The following is a 26,493-nucleotide window of genomic DNA, read 5'->3' as shown; positions in this document are numbered from 1 at the left end:
TGGACACAGAGGATCAAGCAGAAAGCTCTACGTCCTGAGAGGAAGGAGGTTAAGCCCTGACATCACTGTATGGAGCCTCCACCGCCCCCCGCCCACGCCCCATAGGACATGAATGACAGAAATCTCATCGTGTTTTAGCTGCTAACATGGGAGTGATTCTCAATACCGGTCAGCCTTGGCTGACCCACATGGTTCTGATCCCGGTTCTACAACTAATTATACGGTCTGGGGAAAATCCTTTACTTTTCTGAGCTTTCTCGTCTGCATGAAACTTTGCTGGTAGTCTTTGTGGTCACAGGAGAAGATCTCAGGAGGCAGTCTTTCCGGGGGAGAGTGAACTTGCCTGCAACAGCTTCCCCACCCACTGCCTTTGGAGCTGGTCCTCCAACAGATCACGTGGGTTTGATCCCACCTCGGGGCCTTTGCCCTTGCCGTTCCTTCCCATGGGGCCACTCTCCTCCCAGGGTGCTTCGTTCTCATTGTTTAGGGCTAATCTTCAACAGGAAGTCCTCAAAGAGGCCTTCCTTGTAGATCCCAGTTACACGGCATCCCCGACCTCCAATTCTCTATCCCAATTGTCCTCCCCAATTTTCTCTGCGGCATCTACCCCTATCTGGAAGTAGATTGCTTATGTATTGGTTTAGAGGAACGTTATGGATTATCCCCACGCTGACTGCTAGTTCTGCGAGGGCCAGACTTTTGCCAGGATTTCTCTGGAGCTTAGGAAAGTAAAGGCATAGCTCAACACACGCTGGCTGAGGGCATGCACACAGTACTGTGAGGGTCGCGTGAGGTCATTACGTAAAGGGTCTGGCACCGGGTCCTGTGCGTGACAAGAGCTCGACAGGGGCGCCTGGGTGGCTCAGTCGGTTGAGCGTCCAACTTCAGCGCAGATCATGATCGCGCGGTTTGTGAGTTCGAGCCCCACGGTGGTCTCGCTGGTGTCAGCCTGGCTGGGTAGACCCTGCTTTGGATCCCCTGTTCCCCCCTCTCTCTGCCCCCTCCCACTTACGCTCTCTCTCTCTCTCCCCAATAAATAAAACATGAAAAAGTAATAAGGGGCACTTGTGTCGGGTGTCTGCTTACACGTCCCTCTTTCATACTCAGTTGTGAGCCTTTCAAGGTCAAGGGAGCAGGTCTTATTTATCTGTGCTTCCCAAAGAACCTCGTGCATTCGAGGTGATCGATAAATGTCTCTGATTTGAGGAGAAGCTCAAATCCTGTCTTCAGTCTAGTGTATCCCAAGACCAATGAAACCATCCTTGTTCTAAAAAAAATTAAACCTTTTTATTTGTATATTTATTTTATATATAAAAGAAATACAAAAAAAGGAAACACAAAGAAAATGCTTTCATGGCAAATCAGACTTGTCAGCGCCCTCAGCCTGGGCCCCGGGCTCTGGCCCACTGGGTGTCAGCAAAGTCCGCCGGTTGTAGTGGCCCTTGATGATCCCTGTGTTGATATTCTCATTGAGCAACTGCTTCTGCCTTTGCCTGTTGAGGGACTGGACAAGGCCCAGGACGACCGCGGCCAGTGAGTACTGCCCGGGCAGTCTTCTCGGGGGCAGGATGAACGGGTTGGGTTGGACTCTTCCCAGGAGAAAGTACGTTTTGATTTTTCCTTCCTGCTCACTGATGCCCTTCACGTAGATCTCCCCTCGGTAGTCGAAGGCAAAGCCCTGGTCCTTCAGGATGAGATAGGTCTCCTCGGGGACTTGGATCCTGCCGCTGACCCCTGTGCTGTCCATTCGGCTCGCCAGGTTCACAGTTTTGCCCCAAATGTCATATTGTGGCTTCTTAGCGCCGATGACCCCAGCTACCACGGAGCCGTGACTGATGCCTGCGAGCGAGCAAAGGAGCGAGAGGTAAGAGAAGAGGGACATCACTGAGGTGGCTGCACCCCTGCCTGGGACAGCGAGCGGGGAAGGTATGGTCTCTGTGGATAAACTGCGGGGCCCAGATCCCTCCTCGGCCACTCACTGGGTGAGCGGCCTGGGTCAGTTACTTAGCCTGGGTGGACCTCACTTTTCCCACGTGCAGAGTAGAAGGAAGATGGAATGAGATAACAGGAGGAAAGCCTTGGCATGGTGCCTGACTCCCAGGGACTGCTCCCGAGCAAATTAGGGTAATTTTCACCAGGACGCTGACATAGCCCGTGCTCGTGTGCCACGAGTCAGGACGCTGGGGTCTCCTCCAGCCTCCCCTGTTGCAGTGCTCTGAGAGCCTGGGTAGACCTTTGCCTTCTCTGTTTTAGTCCAGGACCTGAGCGTCATTCCCTTGGTCCGTAGCACAAGCCTCCCCACGGGCCTCCCTGCCTCCTCCCTTGTCCTCCAGCAGACCAGCCCCCACGCCTGCCACCACAGCAAGAGGGCTCTGGCTGGTGCGCATCTGGCCAAGTTCCAACCGCTTCAACACCTGCCATGGCCCCTTTTGCCTGTAGGATGAAGCCCAGGCCCCTTGGGATCACAGCCAAGGGCTTCTCGAATCTGGCTCGTCCTGCTTTGTCAACCTCCTTCATTGCCACCCTCTCCTTCACCTTTGTGTCCGCACTGACCCGCTAGAGTCCCCCCTCACCTGCCGGCCATCGCCCACCTCTGTGCCTTTGTCCCTGCCTTTCTTTCTGCTTGGACTATCATTTCTGCCCAACCCCCACGTCTTATTTGGCAAATGCCTTTTAAGACATCTTCGACGCCTCCTCCTTTACGCGACATAGACTTCTCTGCCAGGAATAATAGCATTTCACCAAACACGTTGGTGAGCACGTAGGTCTCCTTCTATTGGACTTTGAATTTCTCGTGTATTCTACTAAATTGACTAGACACCTTCTAGGTACCAGCACCATTCCAGGCACCGGGGCAATGGGTGGGAAAGAAAAGAGACGAGAGCCCCAACCCTCATGGGGCTTACCTTCACCTGGAGAGAAGGAAATATCAAAACAAGTAATACAATATCAATGAATAATAGAGGCTAGAACGAAAACCTGGTCAGGTTAAAGGAAGAGAGAGGTGGGAGGGGGCATTTTGGAGGAAGTGGCTAGGGAAGGGCCTTTCTGAGCAGCCATCTGAAGAATGCGGTGGGACAAGCCATGCAGATGTCTGGGTTAGATCATTCTAGGCGGAGGGAAGTACAACCCCTCCCCGCCCCACACGAAATAAACAGAAATCAGAGAAGCAGACCCTACAGAATGTGTGGGCATCACAGTGATGGGGCTCCCTCCACGCCTTGCGGAGCCCCTCACAGGCGTCACCCCGTCTGATCCCTCGTTACTGCTACGAGGCAGGCAGGGGTGGGGGTAATAATATCACGCCCAACTTGCACACGAGGAAACTGACCTTCAGAGGGTTGGAATGATGGGCCCAACTTCACAGAGGTGGCCACAGCTGACCCCAGGCACAGAGGTGCCCCGTGAAATGGGGAAAATAATCTTCTAACCTCTGATCTATGCCAACACTGTGAGATTTCACACCAAGGGTCGGCCCTGACCCCAGCGACATCTCCCGCCTTTGTTTAGGGTTAAAGTTCTGGTTTTTAGTCCTGGTTCCGTTGTGTGGTCAAAGGATTTCAGCAAGGACACGTAGGGTCAGTGGAAGATGCGGGAACAAGCCTTGAACATCCCATCCATAGACCAAAAACATAAAATAGAGCTTTTATATATGAACAAAGATCTGACAAGTCAGATACTGGTATTGCTTGACTGTTTTTTTCTTGAAAGCTGGTGAGGGAGAGCCAACTAAGTAAAACGGCATGAAGGCCAGAGGAGATGTAAAATACGAAGACTGTGGCAAAGGCCGTCTTAGGCTGCAGCCCGGCAGCCAGAACGTCCCTGGTCTGTCCGGAAGTCCTGGGGCTGCCTCCAGGGTGTCCACTTGGCTGTGTGATCGGAAGCTATCACCCCCCCTTCTCTGGGCCTGAGTTTATGGCTTTCAGACCATGCTGTAGGGGGGCCTTCGAGAAGCAGCAGAGATGCCAAAGAAGTTGGCGAGTTATACAAAGTATAAAGGGTCATTATGCACCGGGCTGTGGTTTCTGTTGCATTGCTGTGCTGCACGAGGGGGTCTCTGAGCGCAAGGAAGGGTGAGCTGTGTGGCCAAGTGAGGAGCTAGGAGCCTCTCTGCCGTCCCTGCACACCACAGTATCTGACATCTTTGGGAGTGCCATCCTGCTTTTGCTTTAAGGCATATCCAGAAGGACTGGAGACCAACACACTGACCAAGGACATGGGACAGGGTGAATGAGCGATGACTCAGCTCCCTCCCTCATCAGGGTGTTGTGCGGGTGGGGCACCGCACAAGTGAGCTGGAGGAAAGGTGGCTATGGTGTAGGGCCTGCTGTGTATGTCTGCACCCAGGCCAGCAGCCTTCCCTGGCTTCCAGCACCCAGAGCAAGAGGAAGCCTAGACAGGCCTGAGCTGACGCTGTCCCCATCCCTGTCCTTGGCGAGGTCACACTAAGCCTGCTGCGTGTTGTAGGAGAAAGCTCCCCATGGCCCAGGGTGCCCAGGGCATGGGGCAGGGAGTGGGGGAGGGGTCTGATGGAGCCAGGCCAGGGAGCTTGGGGGGAGGGGGGGGGGGCGGGAGGGAGGGGCCACACCTCCAGCTGCTACTCACCAATCCGGAGTTCGAAATTGTTGAAGGAATGTTTGTTGATCTCCTGTATGCTTTCGGTCAGGGCGAGGGAGAAGTCGGCCAGGGCACACAGATGTCCCCACTTGTCTTCACATTGCTGGAGCACAAGTGAGAGGAGAACTCACTGTGGTGAACGTGGACCTTTCTGCAGCAGAGGGGAGCCCCGCACTACGTCCTAACCCACCTGCGCATCCCTGGGATGAAGACGGCCGGGTGTGGGAGCCCCCAACACCCCCGTCGGCAGTGTCCCCGAACACAGGATGGCAGGAGATTTGCTTAACTCAGTGTAATGTGTGTGGCTTATCAGATTCTTTTCCCCACGTCGACACTTGTGTATTCAGGCGGCCACACTATGAATTCCTGACTGTGCTCACTGGTGCGCGTGCGCGTGTTTATGTTTGCACGTGTCGTGTTTCCATCTAGGAAACGTGTACTTCCTTTCAAGCACTCACACTGTCTGTTCAAAGGATGTTTCACATTTGCTTCCACATTTGGTCACGGACCTCGAAGGGGGTGCGGAGTAAGCCTCTGTGCCTCTCTGAACCTCCGTCTCCTCACCTATAAGATGGGGATCAGCATCTTTGCCCTGCCTACCTCCCTACCTCCCGGGGATTGAATGAGATTGTGTATGCGAAAGAACTTGGTACCCCTCCAGAGCAGAGGTTGGCAAGTAGTTTTGGTAATGGGCCAGAGAGCAAACGTTTTGGGCTTCCTCATGGATACTCAGAACTGCCATTTTAGCTTGAAAGGAGCCGAAGAGAAAATATATGTAATGTGTGTGTGTGTGTGTGTGTGTGTGTGTGTGTGGGGGGGGGGTTGTGTCCCAATAATATTGTATTTACAGAAACAGACGATGGGTCAGGTTTGACAGGCAGGATGTACTTTGTGGACCCCTGCTCTCAAGTGCCATGCACAGGTAACCGATTACTAGTATGGTTTTCTTCCCAGATAGTTACTAAGTCAACAATGACGTTCAGCACGGAGCCTAGAGGTTTCTGGGTCGTAGAGGCATCATTGCATCCAGTAGACCCTCACTCCCTCGGGAGCAAATGTACATCACACGACTAGAATATCCAGTTCATCAGATTTCCTCCCTACCGGTCCCCAGGCAGCCTGGTGACGATGGCCTCTCTGTCTTCAGTGGCCCGACAAGAGTGAGGCCCCTGCCATATGGTGCAGCTGAATGCAAGGCGTTCCTTTACCTGTTTTTCAGGTGACAGGCCCGACACGGCCATGTAGGTGCTGCCGATGGTCTTAATCTTTTCAATGTCCTGAAACCGGTCTTCGCCTAGCAGCTGAAATAGATCCAAGCAACCACGTTAGCTCTGGTGTTTATTCTTCCAGAAGACAGGGGCTTCCTGAAACTCGCTCCCGGCTCACACAAAGGATGACCTCTGCCTGGTTTAGCAGCCTTGAGGACGCTACCTTTCTCCCTGTGGATCATGCATTTGGGCAATCAACATGTTTACTGAGCACCCGGCAGGTGGCAGGTGCCGGGATGGGTGTGACCAGACACCCTTTAAGGAGTAGATCGGTTTCGATGAATCTTTGAAACGAACGCTTACTTTATTACTTCAAAGAAGAAATCCCAGCTGTTCCCCAGAGCATCAACAAATTTTGGCTACACCTTCCACGTGGATTTGGAGTCTTAACTCTTGTCTGTCAGCATCCTGGCCTGAGCCACTGTTGGCTTCCACCCGGTGGTTGTATCAGAATAATGTACCTGTTTGCTCTCCGCCTCACCCCCCCTCGCCCCCCGCATGGCAGCCAGAGTGTCCCATTCGGGGGGAAGTCAGATCATGTCCCCACTCTGTGCAAAACCTTCCTGTGGCTTCCCATTCCACTGCCTGCAGAAGATGTCCAGGTCCTAATTCTTGGAACCCGTGGGTATCTTACCTTCCAGAGCAGAAAGGACTTTGCAGATGTGATGAAGTTAACAATCCTGAGGTGGGGAGATTCCCTAGACTAGCTGGGTGCGCTCCAAGTAATCGCAAACGTCCTCATAAGTGAAAGGAGGAGGCGGGAAAGTTGGAGAAGACAATGGGATATCAGGCAGGAGCGGAAGTCACAGCAGGGTGACCACGGGCTCTAAAGATGGGGGAAGGAGCCACCAGCCAAGAAATGCAGGTGGCCTTTAGTAGCCAGAATGAAACAGAGTTTCCCCTACAGCCTCCAGAAGGAACACAGCCGCGCTGACACCTTGATTTAACCCTGTGACATCCATTTTGGGCTTCTGACCTCCAAACTGTAACATCGTAAATTTCTGTTGTCTTGAGTTACTAAATTTGCGGTGGTTTGTTACAGCAGCGGTAGTAAACTAATACAGGAACTATCCACTGAGCTTCTGCAACGTCTCGTGAATAGGACACGAGGTCCCAGCCATCTGAGGGCTGACAGCCCAGGCAGGGTGTGTGTGTGTGTGTGTGTGTGTGTGTGTGTGTGTGTGTGTGTGACGTGTTAAATAAACCATCACACAACACGTGCCCTGCCTCAATTCTGTTAAAGCACAGGATGGAAACATACAGGATGTGGGAACAGGGAGAGAGGAGCATTTTGATGAAATCTGGAGGGGCTGGGAAGGCTCCCCTGAGCAAGTGACTTCTAGCTTCACTTCTAAAGAGTGAGGAAGGGTCTTTTAGTGGTGGGTGCATGGGTTTGGGTGCTGGGAGGCTGGGGGGCGCGGAAAAGGTTGAGAGGGGCATCCGGACAGAGGGGATGGCACGAATGAGGACTGGAGGTTGGGGAAGATGCGTGGTAGGTTCAAGGAAGTCAGGAGAAGGCTGTGGTTATTTTTCCCATCTTAGAGACAGTCTTCCGGGACACCACATTTCTTTCCACCTGTCTCCTTCCTTTTGCTGTAAAAATTTGCAGAGTTCTCTCTACTCACTGCCTCCAACTTCTTCCCCATCATTTTCTAAATCCCCCAGAACCACCTTGACACTGACATTGCTCTTGTCCAGGCCTCCGACAACCCCTCCCATTGTCTGGCCTCACTTGGTCCACTGTCTGGATCTTACCCGGTTGATTGCCACACCTCTCCCACGTGGTTTCTGCCCACTCATGGCTTTGCTTCCGCACCACTGGCAACTCCTCAGCGTCCTTTGCTAGTCCCTTCTTATCTTCCTTATCTCACAGTGTTGGGGGCCCCGGGGCTCAGGCCTCAGACCTCTTCTTTTTTCCTGTCATCATGGTGCGTGGGCTGTCAACACAATCTCTCTGCCCAAGATTCCTAAATGCATGTGTCCTTCCTTGACCATCAGACTCTTCTGCACAAAACTGCTGTGACATCCTCATTACAGTCCTCAAAGGCATCGCCAACCTGCCATTCCCAAAGCTACACCCTTGGTCCTCTCTACCCACCTGCCACCTTGATTGATGGCATCTCTACTGTTTAATTGTTCTGGGTAAAAACATCATAACCCACATCTGATCTTTCAGAAAATCCTTAGCCCCATCTTCAAAGCTATCCAGATTCTGTGTCTCACTACCTCCGCAGAAAAGGTAGGTTCAAAACTCAAACCTCCTTGGCTCCCAGGGCTGAGTTCTAGCCTCCTCTTCCTCCACGTGGGTGGGTATCTAAATGTAACTTCTGGTTTTCCAACTCTCTGCCTCCCTTAAAGACTGTGATGTCCTTCGGGGCTCATGCCGTGCTGGGGCTGGGCAGACAGGTGGGCCAGACCAAGGAGAGAAGATGGAGTTTCCATATGCATCTTGCTACAGGCATCCTGTCAAAATGATTCTGGAGCTAAGAAAACGTGAACAATTCCAGCTGGAGAGAAATTCTTCAGAGAAACAAGGGAAACACAGGCAGGTGCTTTTGAGATTTGCTTTGGGGGGTGTGTGTGTGTGTGTGCGTGCGTGTGTGTGTGTTTGTGTTGCCTGATTCACAGCTGAGGCAGCCTTTGTTTGTTATTTTTCTTTCTTGAGCCATTGAGTGAAGCCCCTCTTCTGCCCTGGCTGAGATCGCACAAAGCGCGTCCAGGGAAGGCTGAGTGTCCTCAGCCTGGGATCATGTCTGACACTTGCCCTCAGACACTACACTGAGGTTTGGTCTCAGCATCCCTTCGGCCGTTAAAGTGTTAGTTCGGGATCTAAGGCATGTCTTTGGTGGCCCACCTCTGTCCTTCTGCCTCCGTACAGCTGCATTTCCCCAGCTTTCTGCGGGGAGGGGGGACTCTTCCTCTCTGCTTTTGGAAGTACCTGGCCAAGGGCCAATTTCAGGCCCAGGCAATGCTGCCTCCTCTCAGAAGTGGACCAGAAGGCAGCAAGCGGCTTCATTATTTTCATTTAGTGTCCATGCAGCAAATCGATCCACCATAGAGCTAAAAGCGTCTGGGGGCATAACGCGGTTCCTAATCAGCCCCTTTATTAATTCACTAGTCCGCACGGAGTGCTGAAACGTGGGAGCGCCCTTCAGCCTTCGAGGAAGCAGGGGCCCTGGGGTGAGGAGTCTTGAACCCAGTCTTGGCGCATGTGCTCCGTGCGGTGTTCTGCTTTCCTCGAGCCCGGAGGGAATTTTGCAGGCTCTCAGGTTCCCGTGGTGGTTTTATCAGCCGGAGCAGCATTGTTACTAAAGTCAGCACCAGGGCATCTGGCTGGAGCTTCGTCAGGGCAGAATGCAGAGGGTCTCTCCTGACACAGAAGGCACGTGCGGGTGGCCCGAGGGGTTGGCAAGCCAGAGAATGTTCCTGCTGACCACATGCTCTTCCCTCTTCCTCCTCCTCTGTGCCGTCTCTTCTTTCCGTTTCTCCTTCTCTGCTCTGCTCTCCTATCTTTCTTCTCTCACCTCCCTGCCAGCTCCTCCTCCCTCTCCTCCTCCTCCTCCTGCTCTAAAGCCCAGCTCCTGGACCAATCCCGCCCCCACCCCCCTTCTCCTAGCCTCCCCCCAACCTCCCTCTGCAAAAACACGCCACTACCACTAGGGGCGCTGTCTGTTTTTCCTAAGACTCCTGGGGTCTACAAATTGGGGCACTGAGATGCAAATTTAGTTGAAATTTACGCATTACAATTGAAAAACTTGCTTGTGAGCACTTTGGAGGGATGGGGGGGTGCTACAGCGTTTGAAATAAAACAAAGCCTGATGGCTCAACCTTTGGTCAGATTATTTTTAATACAGCTATTTTAACTTCTTTTTTTTAAAAAAATTTCTTTTTCTCAACGTTTATTTATTTTTGGGACAGAGAGAGACAGAGCATGAACGGGGGAGGGGCAGAGAGAGAGGGAGACACAGAATCAGAAACAGGCTCCAGGCTCTGAGCCATCAGCCCAGAGCCCGACGCGGTGCTCGAACCCACGGACCGCAAGATCGTGACCTGGCTGAAGTCGGACGCTCAACCGACTGCGCCACCCAGGCGCCCCGAACTTCTTTTTTTTTAATTTGAAGATATGTTTTGGATTGCCCTAGTTTCTCTTCACCTTGCTATTTGTCTGCTGATTTTTGTCCCCCATTAATTAATTAATTGATTGGTTGATCCCATTAGCAAATACTTAGTAAGCATCTGTTACGAACATCTCTTATGTTCTACGCACAGCACCAGCCCCTGAGGACTTAACAGGATACATAAGAATATAATTCCTATCTCCATGAGCTTATGGCCTGTCAAAAAGAGCTGGAATAAAGATACTGCTACCATGGAATCACCCTCTACTCTCCACAATGCCAGGCCCTCTGAATGAGTACACTTACTTCCCATGTAAAGGTGACTCAATCATCTTGTCCCTCCCTAGACTGGGAAGCCATGCGAAGCAAAAAGGGACCGTGTCTTATTTATCTTGATCCCCATTCCCATCCCTAGGACAACCAAAATGGCCCTTGTTGCCTTTTTGGCTGCAAAACTGGAACCATGAGATGCCAGTTAATGGTTAAAAACCCAAACAGTATGGCGGACCTGGGTGGAAATGTTGGCTGGGCCAATTGGTGGTGGCAAAGCCTGGGCTCTCTTGCTGTCTCTCAGCCTCAGTTTTGCTTATTTGTAAAACGAAGGCTAATAATTCTCCCCCTGTGGGTTTTGTTGAGGGGTAAGTAACTGAGTGTTATGTCTTGAGCTTGTTTTGCATTTGTGGCAACACGTGGTAAACATTTATATTAATAAGATGGGTCTCTGCCCCCAAACTAAGTGGCTGGTGGGGGAGGCAGATTTGCACACTGAAGGGTTTCAGGCTCTCTGAGGGCAGGTTCCAGAGTATACATTTTTCATCGAAAAAAGAGCAACGACATTTAGCTGGGAAGAAGGGGGATGAGAAGAGACGTCACAAGTAGAGATGATGTCTGAATTGACTGTTCAGGGAGTGTTACATGTTCTGCTGCCCGTGGAGTTGAGGGAGAGAGGACAGGGTATAGTGACGATGGCCTAACTTCTGGGCACAAAGGGCAGTGTGTGAACAGCCAGGTGGGTGTAAGCGCTTGTGAGTAGCTGGATGGTGCTTGGGTGGCGGGGGGGGGAGGGGGGGCAGGTGGCACGCAGTGGGAGGTAAAGCTGGAGAAAGTACAGGACCAGCGAGTTCAAAGCAAGTGCAAAGCCTCAGGTGACCTTATGAGGCGCTGGAAAAGGGGAGGCACCGATGGGCTTCAGGTTTCAAAGGGATGTGAAAAGATAGTCTTGCTTTTGGTGATTGCTGAGGTGAGATACAGGAGGGGGCAAGTAAGATGTCCCCTGTCATCCAGGGGACAAGAAAGATGGCGGAAAGCAAGGATAGGGCAGCAATGGTAGTGAGGAAGGGGCAGACCAAAGAGCCATCAAAAAGGAACCCACGGGGCTCAGTAGCTAAACGGAACATGGGGGTGGAGCGAGAGGGTGATGATGTCACAATGGGTAACGTCACCAATGCTCCCGGTGCCCCACCCACGTCATTCTCAAGAACGCCATGAGGTCTGGCTACTGATAATGCACTGCTGTACCCTTTTTTGGATTTCCACGGGCATCAGGCTGGCAGGCTAGACTTCAGCTGAACCCACATCTTTGCAAGGTCTCTTCCTCAGCATTTTCTCAATGAATCACTTCCCTTCTCAGGCCTGGGCAGACAGATGGACCACGGTGCCCCACTTCAAGCTAGAAGATGGCAGGCGTTGGGGGAGGGGGTGGGGAAGGATCATTCCTGCCAAGCCTATTAATGTAAATTTAGTACAGCAAGAGTATCTCCTCCCATGTGATGTGTTCTTTAGACTCATGGAGCCTCAAAGAACAAAGTACTATCTGGATTATGCGTACGCTTATGTTTAGGTCTTGGACAAAATGCTAACTGATGGTTTTATCTCTGGCACTTTGAGCAGATGGAGAAATGTCCCCATCACTGCCCAGTCTCTGTGACGCCAGTGCCCGAGTAGCAGCGGCCTCCAAGTCCTGGTTTTGTTATTTGATGGTTGTTTGACATTGGGTTGGATTACCTAGCCTCACTGAGGCTTTTGCTCTCGATCCCCCAGATGGAGAAACCCTGGTGTTTATCTCTTGTGAAAATTAAATTAGATAATACGTGTTTGTGTCTACACTACAGCCTGGAGTCCTGTAAGTGCAAACAATGGCTATTGCTACGGTGGACATGATGCTTTTACAAGAGTGGTGCCCACTGGTGATTGGAGGCTTCTGAGGCTGTGACTTACCTCATCGAAGTCAGCAATGATCTCATTCAACAGACGCAGGCATTCTACTCCCTGGTTATTCATCTCAGTCTGAGAGTAAAAGTCTGCAAACCCCGGGATGGAGGCGAACATCACCCCAACGGCATCATAAGATTGGGAATACAGCTCCTGGATGGGGAGACACATGGGGGGGAAGCCAGAAGGTCATCAGAGGTGAGGTTCTGCAGTGACGTTCCCCATGCACGCGTGCACTGGCACCCACAGAGAGTGCAGAGAATGGGGCTCTGGCACAATCATGTCAAAACAGTAACCATGTGGATGGGACCGTTGACAATTCATAGTCTCCAGCCTTGGCTGCGCCCAGAGGTCTGACTGCACATCCTTTGCTGCTGGCCAGCTTCCTTCTCTGTTCTCAGCAGCGAGTCCAAACCCTCACCACTGTCCCTAACTTTCACACCCCACACGACTCCTTTTAAGAGATGATCTTGTCTCTCACTTCTGTCGGGAAACTGAGGCTCTTGGCAGTGACCCAGCTCTGTTCCAGTATTTACACTCGTGTCTACATTCATATTTATTTTCATCCCTTTGGCTTCAACCCTAGACGATGTATTTTTCTTCTGTGGAAAGCCAACGTTTCTACCTGATGTCTCGACAGCCCTCGCTTCTAACTCCTTTAGCAACTTCTTCCCGCAGTGATCCTTTTCCTTATTTCTTCTCTCCTCCACGACCTCCTCCTCTTCCTCCCCCCTCTCCTGCAAATGTCCCCTGTTTGGAAAAGTACAACACACCCTGGAGCCCGAACACACCTGTGACCACCCACCTGTCTCTCTTCCTCCTCGTCCAAACTTCTCAAACTGGTTCTCTCCACCGCCTGTCCCCATCCCTGCGGTGTTCGCTCCGTGTCAGACTGCCAGCCAAAGTGGAAAGACTCGCCCCACAGATATCGCTTCGTGTCTTCGAGGACGCCTCTGCGGGGTAGTGTGGTGACTGCTCCCAAGACCGCGCGTCTCGACCTTCCTTGTTTCACCGATGTCATACTTGCTGCCATTATGCCTGGCTCCCTCAAAGAGGCCCTTTTTGGGCTCACCTTCCATCTTAAACGTGGCTGATGGCTGTGGCTCCGTTCTGGACCCACTGCCAGGTCCAAAGTCTGCACACTTACCTGGGCCACCTTGTTTACTCTCAATCTTTCTCCAACACTCAAGTGGGGCAGCCTCTGAAGTCTTATCCTCAAGTCGGCTCCCCTTCTTTGGCTTCCAGCTGGGTTGTCCTCACACCCCTCACGCTCTGCATGCTGAACCCAAATGCATCTTCTCTCCGCCCAAACCTGCTCCCTCCTTCTCTCAGTCGGTGGCACTAGTGTTGCTGAGTCATCAAAGTTCGAGACACTCAGAGATGCTCGGAGATGTCCTGGCCCCTTCCTCTCCATCACATCTGGATTCAGTAGCTTGCTAAGTGCTGCTGGCTTTCTCTTTATCTCCAGTGTTGTTTTCTGCCCCTCCTGCCATTTGCTGTTCATCAGGCCCACCGGCTTTCCCGCCCACACTAGACTCCTTGACTCGTTTTGTCCTATCCAGAAGCATGTTCCACATCGTGGCCAGAGTGATCTTTTGTTTTTAAGTTTATTTATTTTGAGAGAGAGAGAGAGAGAGAGAGAGCGTGCACGCACATGAGTGGGAAGGGATAGAGAGAGAGGGAGAGAGGATCCCAAGCAGGCTCTGCGAGATCAGTTTGGAGCCCGACATAGGGCTTGATCTCATGAACTATGAAATCACGACCTGAGCTGGACACTTAATTGGCTGAGCCTCCTAGGCACCCCATCCCCACTCCCGAGGGTGATCTTTTAAAGACAGAATATTGGCCATGTCTCTTCCATTCTTAAAACCCTCCGATGGCCACACTGCCCTCAGGACAAAGCTCAAACACAAAGCTCAAACACAAAGCATGACGTGTATTCATATACTCGTGCCCTCACCTCCACCTTTCTCTTCCTTTTCATTGCCTGTGATTCCCTGCATCAGACCTCGCATTCCAGAAACACCCAAGCATTGTATTCTTGGGTACACATGGCAAAAGATGCTGCAGGTGTCCTGACCTCTTCTCTCACAACCATCCGGCTATGAGCCCTTGTGTTTCTTGGCGTGGAGCTTTTCTCTGACCACTAGAGGGCATTCTGCCCCCATTGGCATCGGGCTGATGGCTCCGGGAAATTCAGGCCCCCAGTACACCTCTCAACCAGTGACTGATGGCAGTTGGCTTATACTTCTCAGCTCCTTCAGCCCTTGGGCCAGATAGCTGTGAGATATGCTCTCTGCATTTCCTGGAATCCCCAGGGGGATTGAGCTCCAGTCCCCTACAGAGGTAACTAGTCTGCTAATGCCTCGTTTATCACTTCTCTTCCCTTCCTTCCCACTCTCCTGCCTCCCAGGGTTTCCTGGGACCACCTCCAAGCCAATTACTTTCACCCAAATCCTTGTCTCAAGGTCTGCTTCTGGAAGAGCCAAAGACACAAACGCGCTTCTCACCCTTGGGAAGGGGATATGTCCTTCCTTCCTGCAGTTAGCCTCTCTCACCAGCTAGCTCTTCTCCTCTGCCATCACTAGCCATGTGGATACCACGTCTTTTGGAAACCTTCTCAGACCCACAGATGGCGTCAGGAGGCTGAGCGCCGTGCTATATCCCTTGCTGTCTACATTATCACCTAATGTCCGTCTCTTCCTTTCGTGTGAGTTGCACAAGGCAAAGACCCCAGGCCATTCGTCTTAGTGCGTTCAAATCATCCAGTTCATAGTTTCTGGATGCCTGGACTATAGCGTGTGCCGTCTATAGGGTCTGGTACAAGATAAAACATTCTAAATTGTTGGAATCAATGCCGCCCTGGTCTTGGCAGGAAACGTCAAAAAGCACTTTCATAGGAGTTCAGTGATTTCATCCTTGCAATGATCCTGTGAAGGATCCCCGATTCTTACTGCCACTTTACAGGTAAGGAAAACGAGAGAGAGGGGTCAAGCTATTGTTCTAGTGGAAGACCCAGAGAAAGATAGTGTCCCTGATTCAAGATCAGTCAGGCACGGATGAACCTGGATGAATGCCTTTGCCGGCCCTTGTCCCCAAGAGCACAGGCGGGAGTGCCTGGCTGCAGGGGGTTGGGCTGGGCAGGGTGCGGGGACCACAGACCGAAGCCCAGGAGCAGAGCAATGGCACGCAGCTTCCTATGGTGCCGCATTCCCCTTGGCCTTGAGCAGCGGAGTGATCCCTGAAAAGGAGCCCAACTCTGCCTGATGGGTCAGATAACCTGAGGAATCGAACTTACAGAACTGCATCCTCCAAAGGGCTGTGATTTGGAGAAGAAAAAATGTGTTTATTACCTAGTACATTAGTTTGTTCAGGCTGCTCCAACAAAGCCCCACAGACCGGGTGGCTTAAACAACAAACATTTCTCATCCCACGGTTCTGGAGGCTACAAGTCTAAGATCAAGGTGCTGGTCAGGGTCGGTTTCTCCTGAGGCCTCTCTCCTTGGCTTGTAGATGCCGTCTTCTCCCTGTGCCCTCACACGGCCTTCCCTGTGTGTCTATGTCCCAATCTCCTCCTCTTAGAAGGACGCAGTCACAGTGAATCAGGACCCTCCTAATGGCTTCATGTGAACTTAATCTCCTCTTTAAAATTTCTATCTCTAAATAGAGTTGCATCCGGAAGGGCTGGGGTTTAAGACTTCGACATAGGAATTGTGGGAAACACAACTGAGCCCCTAACACTCATATTAACTATTTTCTGTTTAAAACAGAAAAGAGGAGACCCCAGCAGAGCCCTCTGAAACCCTTTCCATAGTTACACAGTTGGCTGGCTTGCCTCCCGCTTCCCCTAGGAGATGTAAATGCCGCTGTGATGTAAGGGCCGATCACCAGGGGGCTCTTACCAATCATTCTCATGGATCCTAGCCCCTCCCACCCTCCAGCCTCCTCTTAGATTCAGCTCCCAGCCTCTGCCAACGAGAATGTTCCGATCGCTTATATAACACAAATAATGCTAATAATATCAGCTACAGCTACTGAGCCTTTACTGTGGGACAAGCGTGACACAGAATGCTGCACACACATCCTCTCACTGAATCCTCACTTCCCTGGGGTGTAGATGGGAGTTAAGATCCTGGTTTGTTTGTGAGGAAACTGAGGCACCTAGAGGTTAAGTAACTTATCCAAGACCCGCGGTTGTGAAGGCACAGAGTTGAGGGGTGCCTGGGTGGCTCAGTCAGTTGAACGGCCAGCTCTTGATTTCGGCTCAGGTCATGATCTCATGGTTTGTGGGTTTGAGCCCCGTGTCCGGATCCAGGCTGGCGGTGTGGAGCCTGCTTGGGATTCTCTCACTCCCTCGCTCTGCCCTTACCCATTTGTGCGCTCTCTCTCTCTCTCTCAAAATAAAATAAACTTAAAAAAAAAACAAAAAGACACAGAGCTGGAACTCACACCCAGGCAGTCGGACTCCAGAGCCCCCACTGTTGCTGCTACGAAGGCTAACGTGAGTAAGCAAACACCAGGACGGTAGCCATCACCACAATAAAACAGTAATAATCAGGATAATGCCTAAGGGAAATGTCACCAGAACTGGAAACCAGATCCGGTAAGTCCTTCTGAATGGATGGCTGATTTGACACAGGGTGGCTGTGGGAAGGGGTGTGGGGGAGGGTCTCTGTAAACCTCACGACATATGACTTGAGTTCAGATCTTGACGGGCCATCCTCTTGGAGGTTGGACGGGTGGGACTGGGGTGGCGGGAGGCTCACCCCTCTCTGCCAAACGCTCTCTGATGAACACAGAGGCCAGGAGGAACCAAACCCAGGGCCCTGGGCTTTCCAAGTGCACCATGTGGCCTTGAACCCTTATGGTGCACCAGGCTGGACGGACCACTTCACATCTTCTAACCCAATTTAATTCCCACATCAGCTCAGCGAGGTCCGTAGTATCTCCCATTAATCAGATGAGGATATGTGCTCAGAGACGTGGGGTAAGCCGCCCTAGGTCACACAGCTGGTTAACAGCAGCGATGGAATTTGTGCTGTGGGGGGTTGGAGGGGCATGGAAAAGCTCCAGCCACCTGCCTACACCTTTAAAGACAGCCCCAGTGTTCAACCCGCCCCAGTCAGCTGCTCTGAGTATGCCATCTTTTGCTTGCTGTCTGGGGCGCCAAGAAAATGGCACTGATTGATGAATACAGAAAAGCTATTATTGTGCCACCCTCCTCTGGATTGAGGTACAGCTCTGGGCTTTCTAGAGGATTTTGAGCACATGCGCACCCCCTGCTCCGCCTGGATATCAAGCTGAAGACTCAGCCGGCTCTTTATCGGGGGAACCTAGGCCTGCCTCCTTCCAGGTCCTGAGTTTCTTATACCAAGTTAAGCCACCTCTCTGCAGGGGAGGAACAATGTCTGAGACCGGGTGACTTTATTAGCGTCCTCGGGTTTCTGTGCAAACGTCACCACCTCCGAGAGACCCTCCAGGGCCACCCCACCCCCTTCACACAACTCTCTTCTCTTACTCAGCTGCTTCCGTCCTCGGAGAAGTGACCACTACCGGGCACCTCTGAATATACATTCACTCACGTTCATGTCTATAACACATGCTCCGTATCGGCAAGGACTTCGTCATCCTGGCTCACGGTTTGAGCCCCAGGATCTGGAACGACACCTGGCATATGATGTCTCTCAATAAATAACTTGCCGGGGCGCCTGGGTGGCTCAGTCGGTTAAGCGTCCAACTTAGTCGGGCTCAGGTCATGAACTTGCGGCTCGTGAGTTCAAGCCCCGCGTCGGGCTCTGTGCTGACGGCTCGGAGCCTGGAGCCTGCTTCCGATTCTGTGTCTCCCTCTCTCTCTGTTCCTCCCCTGCTTGCACTCTGTCTCTCTCCCAAAAATAAGGATTAAAAAAGTTTTATTAAAAAAATACTTGCTAAATGAAGGTATGAATGAGTGGGTGGGGCACTGGAATCACGAAGGAACGGAAAAAAATTGTAGGTGTGCTCCTAAAACGTGCCAAGCACCGTTGAGACGCTTTATGCATCAGAACTCACGTGAACAAGCCTTGTAGCAACTGGATTAAGTTGGGACGTACTGTCACTTTGTAGGTGAGGGAAGTGAGGTCCAGAGGGGCTCATCACTTGCTCAGTTACTGAGGTCGTGAGAGGAGGAGCTGGGATTGAATGTCCAGCGTCAGGCCGTTGAGGGCAAGCACACAGCCCTTCCACACTGACCCCCCCTAGCGCCAGGCTACGCAGGGCACTTGATGTGTTCTCACTCAGCTTCGTTCTCACGCTAAAGTCAGCAAGATAGGAACTCAAAAATTGGATGAAAAAGTGGACTCAGAGAGGTTGGGTGAGCTGCCCGAGGTCACACAGCTGCTGAGTGCCAGAGACGGAGTTCGTGTGGTACGGACTTCCCAGCGTCTGAGACACCCGCTCTTGCTAGTGTCCTTTCAGCAGCGAGCTGCAACGAGCGGGTGGGTTTCCCGGGACCCCGCAGTAGCCTGCCTGGCACTGAGGACCCAGCCCAGGTGGCCTCATCTGTGACAAAGTCCCCGCCCTGGGGAGGTGAGCACTGTCCTACGTCAAAGTCCAGCAGAGTCCAGCCTCTGCTGAGGCTGCCAGAACCTCTGTGGGGGGACAGAGCCGGCACCGACTAGACCGGACGTTCCCGGGGGCAAGGCTCTGTCCACGGCCCTGTGGCCGGTTGGTTTGAGTCCCTGCTTGTCACTGCCGCTCCTTCTCTCCCACTCATGCCCTAGAAACAACTTGGGACAAAACACCAGATTTAGCTTTGAAGTTACACAGGCCTGGGGGTGAATTCAAGCTTGCTACTCACTAGCTCTGAGCGAGCCTCAGTTTCTTCATCTGCGAAATGGGGATAATCATTATCTTCTTCACCACTCACACCCGGGAGCCCTGCGGCAGCCTCGTGAAAGCTGGAACCCAAACGCACGTCCAAACGCCAATCAGCTTTTCAGAAGTCTGTATCGTAGTTCAAATTTGCAGCAAGAAGAGAAGCTAACATTACGTCCCACAATAACAAGATACTGGCAGTTCCTGCAGGTCACAGAAGTCCTGCCTGTGTCACACACACACACACACACACACACACCCCATAGTTGTGCCAACCCCCCAGAGACAGCATGGGCTGCCCCACGGCTGGGGCAGCGCAGCACAGAGGGAAGAAATCCCAGGGGTTGGATTTGAGTCATGGCTTTGCTTCCAAAAGATGAGGCAGGGCATGACCTCACTGAGCCCCAGTTTCTTCGTTGCTAACGCAGGGTGACGGACTCTCCCCTTAAGAGTGTAAAGACAAGGGAAGGTCATTTACATCAATTGCCTATATCGGAACCTGGCCCGCGGCAGGTGTTCAGGAAACGGTACGTCACCACAGCGTGAACGTTCTCTAGGCGATGTAAAATCTGAAGCCTTGGTCAAGGGTGAACTATTTAAACGTTGAAAACTTCAAAGAAGGGTGACGACGTTTTATTGAAAACGGCTTATATGATTGAGGCCCAAACCTGTCATTTGTTTTGCTCGGTGGAGGTGTGGCCTGGACCCCAGCTGCTGACCGGGGGTCTCAGCATCTCTGGTTGGTTTCCTTCCTGTCGGGATACAGCCAGTGAATTCTCGCTCCTCCCACCTGCTCCTCCGTCACCCCACTGATTCGCTGTCTTCACGGAAAGGCGGCTTTCTTTTCATTTCTCTTCTGGTTTTCCCTCCGAGGGCTCCAGCGTGTTTGCTGCTCCTGCCGGTGGTCATAGCAGGTGCACATCAGCGTTCTCTCTGCTTCCTCGGCTTTGTCAAGAAGCTCTTGCGACAAAGCCCCTGACCTTAGGCGGCCTGGAGAAAGCCAGGCCTGAAGCCAATGCCAGAGAGCTTCATCTGTTGATTGAGGAGGGTGGGCGGTGCTTTGACGTGCATCCGGGAGGTCTCCGGGACCCAGGTTCATCAAGACTATTCAAGCAGCAGCGTACTAACCCCCTTTACTTCTCTTCCGCTGGTCTTGTTGCGGTGACTTGGATGGGGAATGGACCCTCGGGATCTCTCCTAGTCCTATCCTCAGGCAAGGGTCACAAACTCAAACGTCTTCAGCGCATCAGCAGGTGACATCAGTGGTAACATCTTACCCCCAGAGAGGGAGACACCGGAGGGTCCACTCCATGCACACACATCAACATGTGCACAGACGTACGTAAAACTTAAATTTCAACCCAGTCTCGCAATGGTGATCTCATTATGTCCATCTTACAGGTGAGACGCCCGAGGTCGGGGAGGCCAGGCGCAAACCTCAAGGGCGCTAGGCAGCCTGGGTAGCCTGGCACTCTGGGGGTGGTAGCATGGTCTCCGTTCTCGTGTGCTGACGTGAGGACAGCAGAACTCTCCCAGAGCCCGGGGCCAGTGTGCCCTCCGCCACCCTCCCTCGCGGCCGGACAAGCCCGGGCTCACCTCGTTGTCTCGGTCTTTCTCCAGGAAGTGGCGGGCCACGTGGCTGGGCAGAATGTTCCGGAGCATGTTCTCATTGTGCTCCCTGAGCTCCTTCATCTCGTTGATCTCCTCTTTGGCCTGCACTCGCCAAAGGAAGTCCAGGCGGGCCGTGTACTCCAGCTGCCGGGCACGAGAGGGAAAGAGAAGGGAAACAGGTGAGCTCTCGGGGTACGGGCTCAGGGATGCAGCGTGGGACTCGGAGAAGGCTTCTCTGGAACCCGTCACACACAAAACAGAGCCCGAGCCGAACGGTTCTGAGGGGCATTCTGCAATGCCAAGAGAACGGAGGGTGATCAGACTCCACAGGGCTGTGCACCTCCCCTTGCTACCATTAAGGTACCCGTGACTTTGCGACTGTGTGATTTACTGAGGATGCCTGGGTCGTCTACTAGATTGCAGGTGCTAGGAGGTCAGGGGTCCTCGTACCCGCTCAACGATATCCTCACCATGTAGCAACATGCCCTGTGCAGGACAGATGCTCTGTCAGTGTTGCTGACCCCACGAATCGGTTCCGATAACACAGCCAGCCAACACTTAGATGGGGCTTCCCTATGTGCCGGGGATTGTTCTGAGCAACATACATCTGTTCACTCCTTTCATGACACAACGGCCTCGACAGCGAGGTCATCGGGATCCATCCTCATTCTGCAGATGAGTCAGTTAAAGCAAACGGGGTTGAGAGGGACTTGACCAGAGTTGCACCCAAGTTAGTGGGGAAGCCCGGATTGGAGCTAACTCCAGAGTCCATCTCCAGCATCTGAGCTCTTCATCACTAGACAAGAGAAGGGATGAGTGAGGTGACAATGGAAGGATCACGCACTGAGCTGGGACACAGAGGTGGCTTGGCTTAGAGTCCCGGTGCCACATTTAAACACTGTAACCTGAACTCGTGACTCCGTTCACGGATTCCTCATCTTTAAAGTTGGGACGAATACCGCTGACCACGCGGGGCTGGCAGCAGAATTATTCAGCAAGTTGCAGAGAAGGCGTGTGGCTCACAGTAGGTTCTCAACGCACATCATTAGCTCCTTTTTGTCTCAGTGTCCCTGCACTGGAAGGTGGACAGCTTCTTTTCTGGAAGACTCTCACACACCGTATTTACCACAGCTTTGGGGATGCCATTTATTTCCAAGTCTCTAACTGTAGAAATGAACCCTATGATGCCTGGTCAAACACGTGCCCTGAATTCAAGGGCTTGAAACATCCAGCTAGTTTCTTTCCTTTGTCTTACGTGAAAGTCTCAGTGGATGGTAAAAATATGGAAAGACAGAGGCACAAGATTATTCTTTCAGCAGAATTTGTAACAGAAAAACGCTGGAAACAACCCAAGTGCTCATTTTGTTGCTTGAATAAACTTTTGTATACGGCTATGAAAAAAAAAAGGGAAGACTGGGGCACCCAGGTGGCTCAGTCGGTTAAGCGTCTGACTCTTTTTTTTTTTTTTTTTTAATTTTTTTTTTTTTCAACGTTTATTTATTTTTGGGACAGAGAGAGACAGAGCATGAACGGCAGAGAGAGAGGGAGACACAGAATCGGAAACAGGCTCCAGGCTCTGAGCCATCAGCCCAGAGCCTGACGCGGGGCTCAAACTCCCGGACCGCGAGATCGTGACCTGGCTGAAGTCGGACGCTTAACCGACTGCGCCACCCAGGCGCCCCTAAGCGTCTGACTCTTGATCTCAGCTCAGGTCATGATCTCACAGTCCCTGAGTTTGAGCCCCGCATTGGATTCTGTGCTGATGGCATGGAGCCTGCTTGGAATTCTGTCTCTCCCACTCTCTCTGCCCCTCCCCGACTCCTGCTGTCTCTCTCAATAAATAAATAAACTTATAAAAAAAAAAAGGAAGACTGTTTCTCTATACTCTGATGGATTAGTCTCCAACATGGAGAAAAGCGTGTATAGTATGTCACCATTGATCTAAAAATGGGAGCATCTACTTCACACACACACACACACACACACACATATTTTTTTTTATTTATGGGAAAATTGAGGAATCAAAAATAAAATACGAAAACTCATTATCAATGAGATGAGAAAGGGAGGGAGTAGAGTGAGAAATAAGGAACGAATTTAAAGTTTTAAAATTATATCCTTTTTCATAAACCTGGCCGTTGTTGAATCATGGAAACATTTTACTTAATTATAAAACGAAAGAGATGTTTAAAAAGACTCCGTAAGAATAAACAAACAAACAAACAAACAGTCAAACAAATGAACCTACATGTATAAGCACACTGGGAAAAAAAAAAGCCTAGAAATAATGAAAATCTAGAGCAATGGGCCTTCCTGTCGTGGTTTCCAAATATCGATTCCTACAAAAATGACCTTGCACTCTTGGCAGAAATGGCTAAAGTTTAGGGCAGAAAATGTGCAAGCCTGGAACATCTTTCAGATCAGAAAGTAGGTAGACCCCCGGAGACTCTGGGCCTTATGTGACTAGGTTCCCATGTGTCAAAGATGTGACAAATGAGCTTTTTTTAAAAAAAAATTTAATGTTTATTTTTGAGAGAGAGAGAGAGAAAGGGAGGAAGAGAGAGGAAGAGAGGGAAGGAGACACAGAATCTGAGGCAGGCTCCAGGCTCTGAGCTGTCAGCACGGAGCCGGATGCAGGGCTTAAATCCACAAACCACGAGATCACGACCTGAGCTGAAGTGAGACGCTTCACCGACGGAGCCACCCAGGCACCCCTGATTGAGCTTTAATAAGAATGATGATTGCAGTGGATTGCAACACAGGAAATATGGCAGAATGCATCGACACTTAGGACACAAGACCTCACTGATCATCTCTGGACGGTGTTTGGGAACAGACTGGGAAACTTACAGGGAAGGCATTTATAGGGAAAGAATTAAGCATTTATCCTACTTTTGCTTTATGAGCTGTACTTGGAGGAGAAGGTTCTCCTTCAAGTTGTATTCCAGCCAATGAATCACGGAGTATTGACAGAACTGAGATATCACCACCTATAAAATAAGTGAACAGAGGCTGTTCTTGTCAATAGCTGCTAGCAGACAAAAAGATAAGCAGGTATTATGTGCCTGTTAACAGTTATTCACAAAACCAACCAATAATATAGTTTCGTAGAAAAAAACTGAACCTAAGTCTGGCCGTTTCTAAATATAACTACCAATAAAGAAAAAACAGGGACGCCTGGGTGGCTCAGTCAGTTAAGCATGTGCCTTTGGCTCAGGTCATGATCTCATGGTTCGTGGGTTCGAGCCCCACGTTGGGCTCTGTGTTGACAGCTCAGAGCCCGGAGCCTGCTTGGGATTCTGTCTCCCTCTCTCTGCCTCTCCCCCACTTGCACTCTGTCTCTCGCTCTCAAAAATCAACAAACATTAAAAAAATTTTTTTTTTAATTAAATTAAAAAAGGCTTAAGAGACATACCAACCCATGGCAATACGTGCATTTTATCTGCATTCCAATTTAAATAAACAAACTTAAAAATATAATTATAAACCAATTAAGAAACTGAAACACTGCCTAGAGGTTTTGACAATGTTAAAGAAGCACCACTTTCCTTTTTAAAGTGTTTAATAGCATTGTGATGAGGTTAACATTCTCTTATCTTTTGGGCGCATATTGAAGCATTTACAGATGAAACAGCAGGGCATCTAGAATTTGCCTCAAAGTGATTGGGAAGGAGCCATGAGCAAAATCAATAGGGAGATAAGTGGGAAAAGACACAGGAGTTAATAACTGTCGAAGCTGTGAGCTCAGTACACATTCCATGAGCTTTTCTAGAGGTTTGAAATTTTCCAGAAAAAAAGGGAAAAAAGAGGGGAGACCGCAGATCGCACCAAAGAATGCTGGTCTCGACTGTTCTGCTGTGTGACCTTGGGGAAGTCATTCCACTGCTTGCATTTTGGTTCGCCTTCTAAAAAATGAGGAGAGTCATCCCCATCATGTCTAGTTCAAGAGGCACGGATTATTATATGGATCTGTGACCCGGGCCAAATCACAGGAGGCGTGCAAAAGAATTCGGAAATGCCTCAAATGCAGATTGGGAAGGTACTATCGCTACAATCCAAGGCAGCAGTGGATAAGGTCTGATCAAATCTGTGCTTTCACTTTTTCCCCCTCAGATTCAAGAGCATCAAATCTTAATCTGTCGCATCGCAGGACAGAATTTTCTTATCCAAATGAAATGTTTTGTCATTCTCCTTAAAAGTGCATGCTTGGTTGAAGCAGCAGATACTTTTGTATTTCTCTTCTGTCCGAAAACCTTTCATCTGGTCGAATTCAACTCAGAAACACAGGGAGGGGAGTCTGGAGCACTGGAGTCCATTTCAGCAAGGATTTTCCAGTTACAGGCAAGAACACACCTCGCATTGGTGACCACTGGCCACGGCGTTGAAGGCATGTCCATAAAGAGACTCTCTAATCCGGGGTGCTGGGGTGGCTCAGTCGGTTAAGCGTCTGACTTCGGCTCAGGTCATGATCTCGCGGTTTGTGAGTCCTAGCCCCGCGTCCGGCTCTGTGCTGACAGCTCAGAGCCTGCAGCCTCCTTCAGATTCTGTGTCTCCTTCTCTCTCTGCCCCTCCCTGGCTCATCCTCTGTCTCTCTCTCTCTCAAAATTAAATAAACATTAAAAAAACTTTTTTAAAAACACTCTTAAGTACAGCTCTGTCTCTTGAGAAAGCAGGTCTCGTGCAGGCAGGCATCACCTATTATGAAATTTCTTTTCCAGTTTACTAAAGATCTAGTGGGTAGTGCCCCTACTGTGTGCAAGGTGCTGGGCATACAAAGATGGGTGAAACTCACTCTCTGCCTTTGATTTGCTCTCGGCTCAGTGGTGGAGGGAGAAGAACGAAAGACAGAGGAATGTCTTAAGAAAAGAGATCATGTGCTGTCAGGTAATACTACCCAAAGCTATCTACACATCCAATGCAATCCCAATCAAAATTGCACCAGCGTTCTTCTCAAAGCTAGAACAAGCCATCCTAAAATTTGTATGGAACCATAAAAGACCCTGAATAGCCAAAGTAATTTTGAAGAAGACGACCAAAGTGGGAGGCATCACAGTCCCAGACTTTAGCCTCTACTACAAAGCTGTAATCATCAAGACAGCATGGTATTGTCACAAAAACAGACACATAGACCAATGGAATCGAATAGTGACTCCAGAATCGGACGCACAAAAATATGGCCAACTAATCTTTGACAAAGCAGGAAAAGAGATATCAATGGAAAAAAGACAGTCTCTTTAACAAATGGTGCTGGGACAACTGGACAGCAACATGCAGAAGGATGAAACTAGACCACTTTCTTACACCATTCACAAAAATAAACTCACAATGGATAAAGGACCTGAATGTGAGACAGGAAACCATCAAAACCCTAGAGGAGAAAGCAGGAAAAAACCTCTCTGACCTCAGCCGCAGCAATTTCTTACTTGACACATCTCCAAAGGCAAGGGAATTAAAAGCAAAAATGAACTATTGGGACCTCATGAAGATAAAAAGCTTCTGCACAGCAAAGGAAACAATCAAGAAGACTAAAAAGCAATCAACGGAATGGGAAAAGATCTTTGCAAATGACATATCGGACAAAGGGCTAGTATCCAAAATCTATAAAGAACTCACCAAGCTCGGCACCCAAAATCAAATAATCCGGGGAAGAATGGGCAGAAAATATGAATAGACACTTCTCTAAAGAAGACATACGGATGGCCAACAGGCACATGAAAAGATGCTCAACGTCGCTCCTCATCAGGGAAATACAAATCAAAACCACACTCAATTATCACCTCACGCCAGTCAGAGTGGCCAAAATGAACAAATCGGAG

The 26,493-nt window shown here is 50.6% G+C and overlaps 1 protein-coding gene across 3 annotated transcripts in view; it reads right to left on the bottom strand.

Annotated features, from left to right (window-relative positions):
* Window positions 1-1,280: 1,280 nt before the first annotated feature.
* The window catches only part of ADCY8 (adenylate cyclase 8), a 224,807-nt gene continuing 199,594 nt past the window's right edge, over window positions 1,281-26,493 (bottom strand). For all 3 annotated transcript variants that reach the window (XM_045453661.1, XM_045453662.1, XM_045453663.1), the window contains 5 exons: window positions 20,663-20,821; window positions 12,221-12,367; window positions 5,826-5,918; window positions 4,606-4,720; window positions 1,281-1,839 (listed from right to left, as the gene is read on the bottom strand). In XM_045453661.1, coding sequence (XP_045309617.1) covers window positions 1,352-1,839; window positions 4,606-4,720; window positions 5,826-5,918; window positions 12,221-12,367; window positions 20,663-20,821 — 1,002 coding nt within the window. In that variant the 3' untranslated portion in view covers window positions 1,281-1,351. The remainder of the gene's footprint in view (window positions 1,840-4,605; window positions 4,721-5,825; window positions 5,919-12,220; window positions 12,368-20,662; window positions 20,822-26,493) is intronic.

This window comes from Leopardus geoffroyi, chromosome C3, assembly GCF_018350155.1.
Source record: "Leopardus geoffroyi isolate Oge1 chromosome C3, O.geoffroyi_Oge1_pat1.0, whole genome shotgun sequence".
In the NCBI taxonomy this organism is placed as follows: Eukaryota; Metazoa; Chordata; class Mammalia; order Carnivora; family Felidae; genus Leopardus; species Leopardus geoffroyi.
Note: the sequence above shows the minus strand (reverse complement) of the source record. Positions and strands in the feature narration are given on the sequence as shown.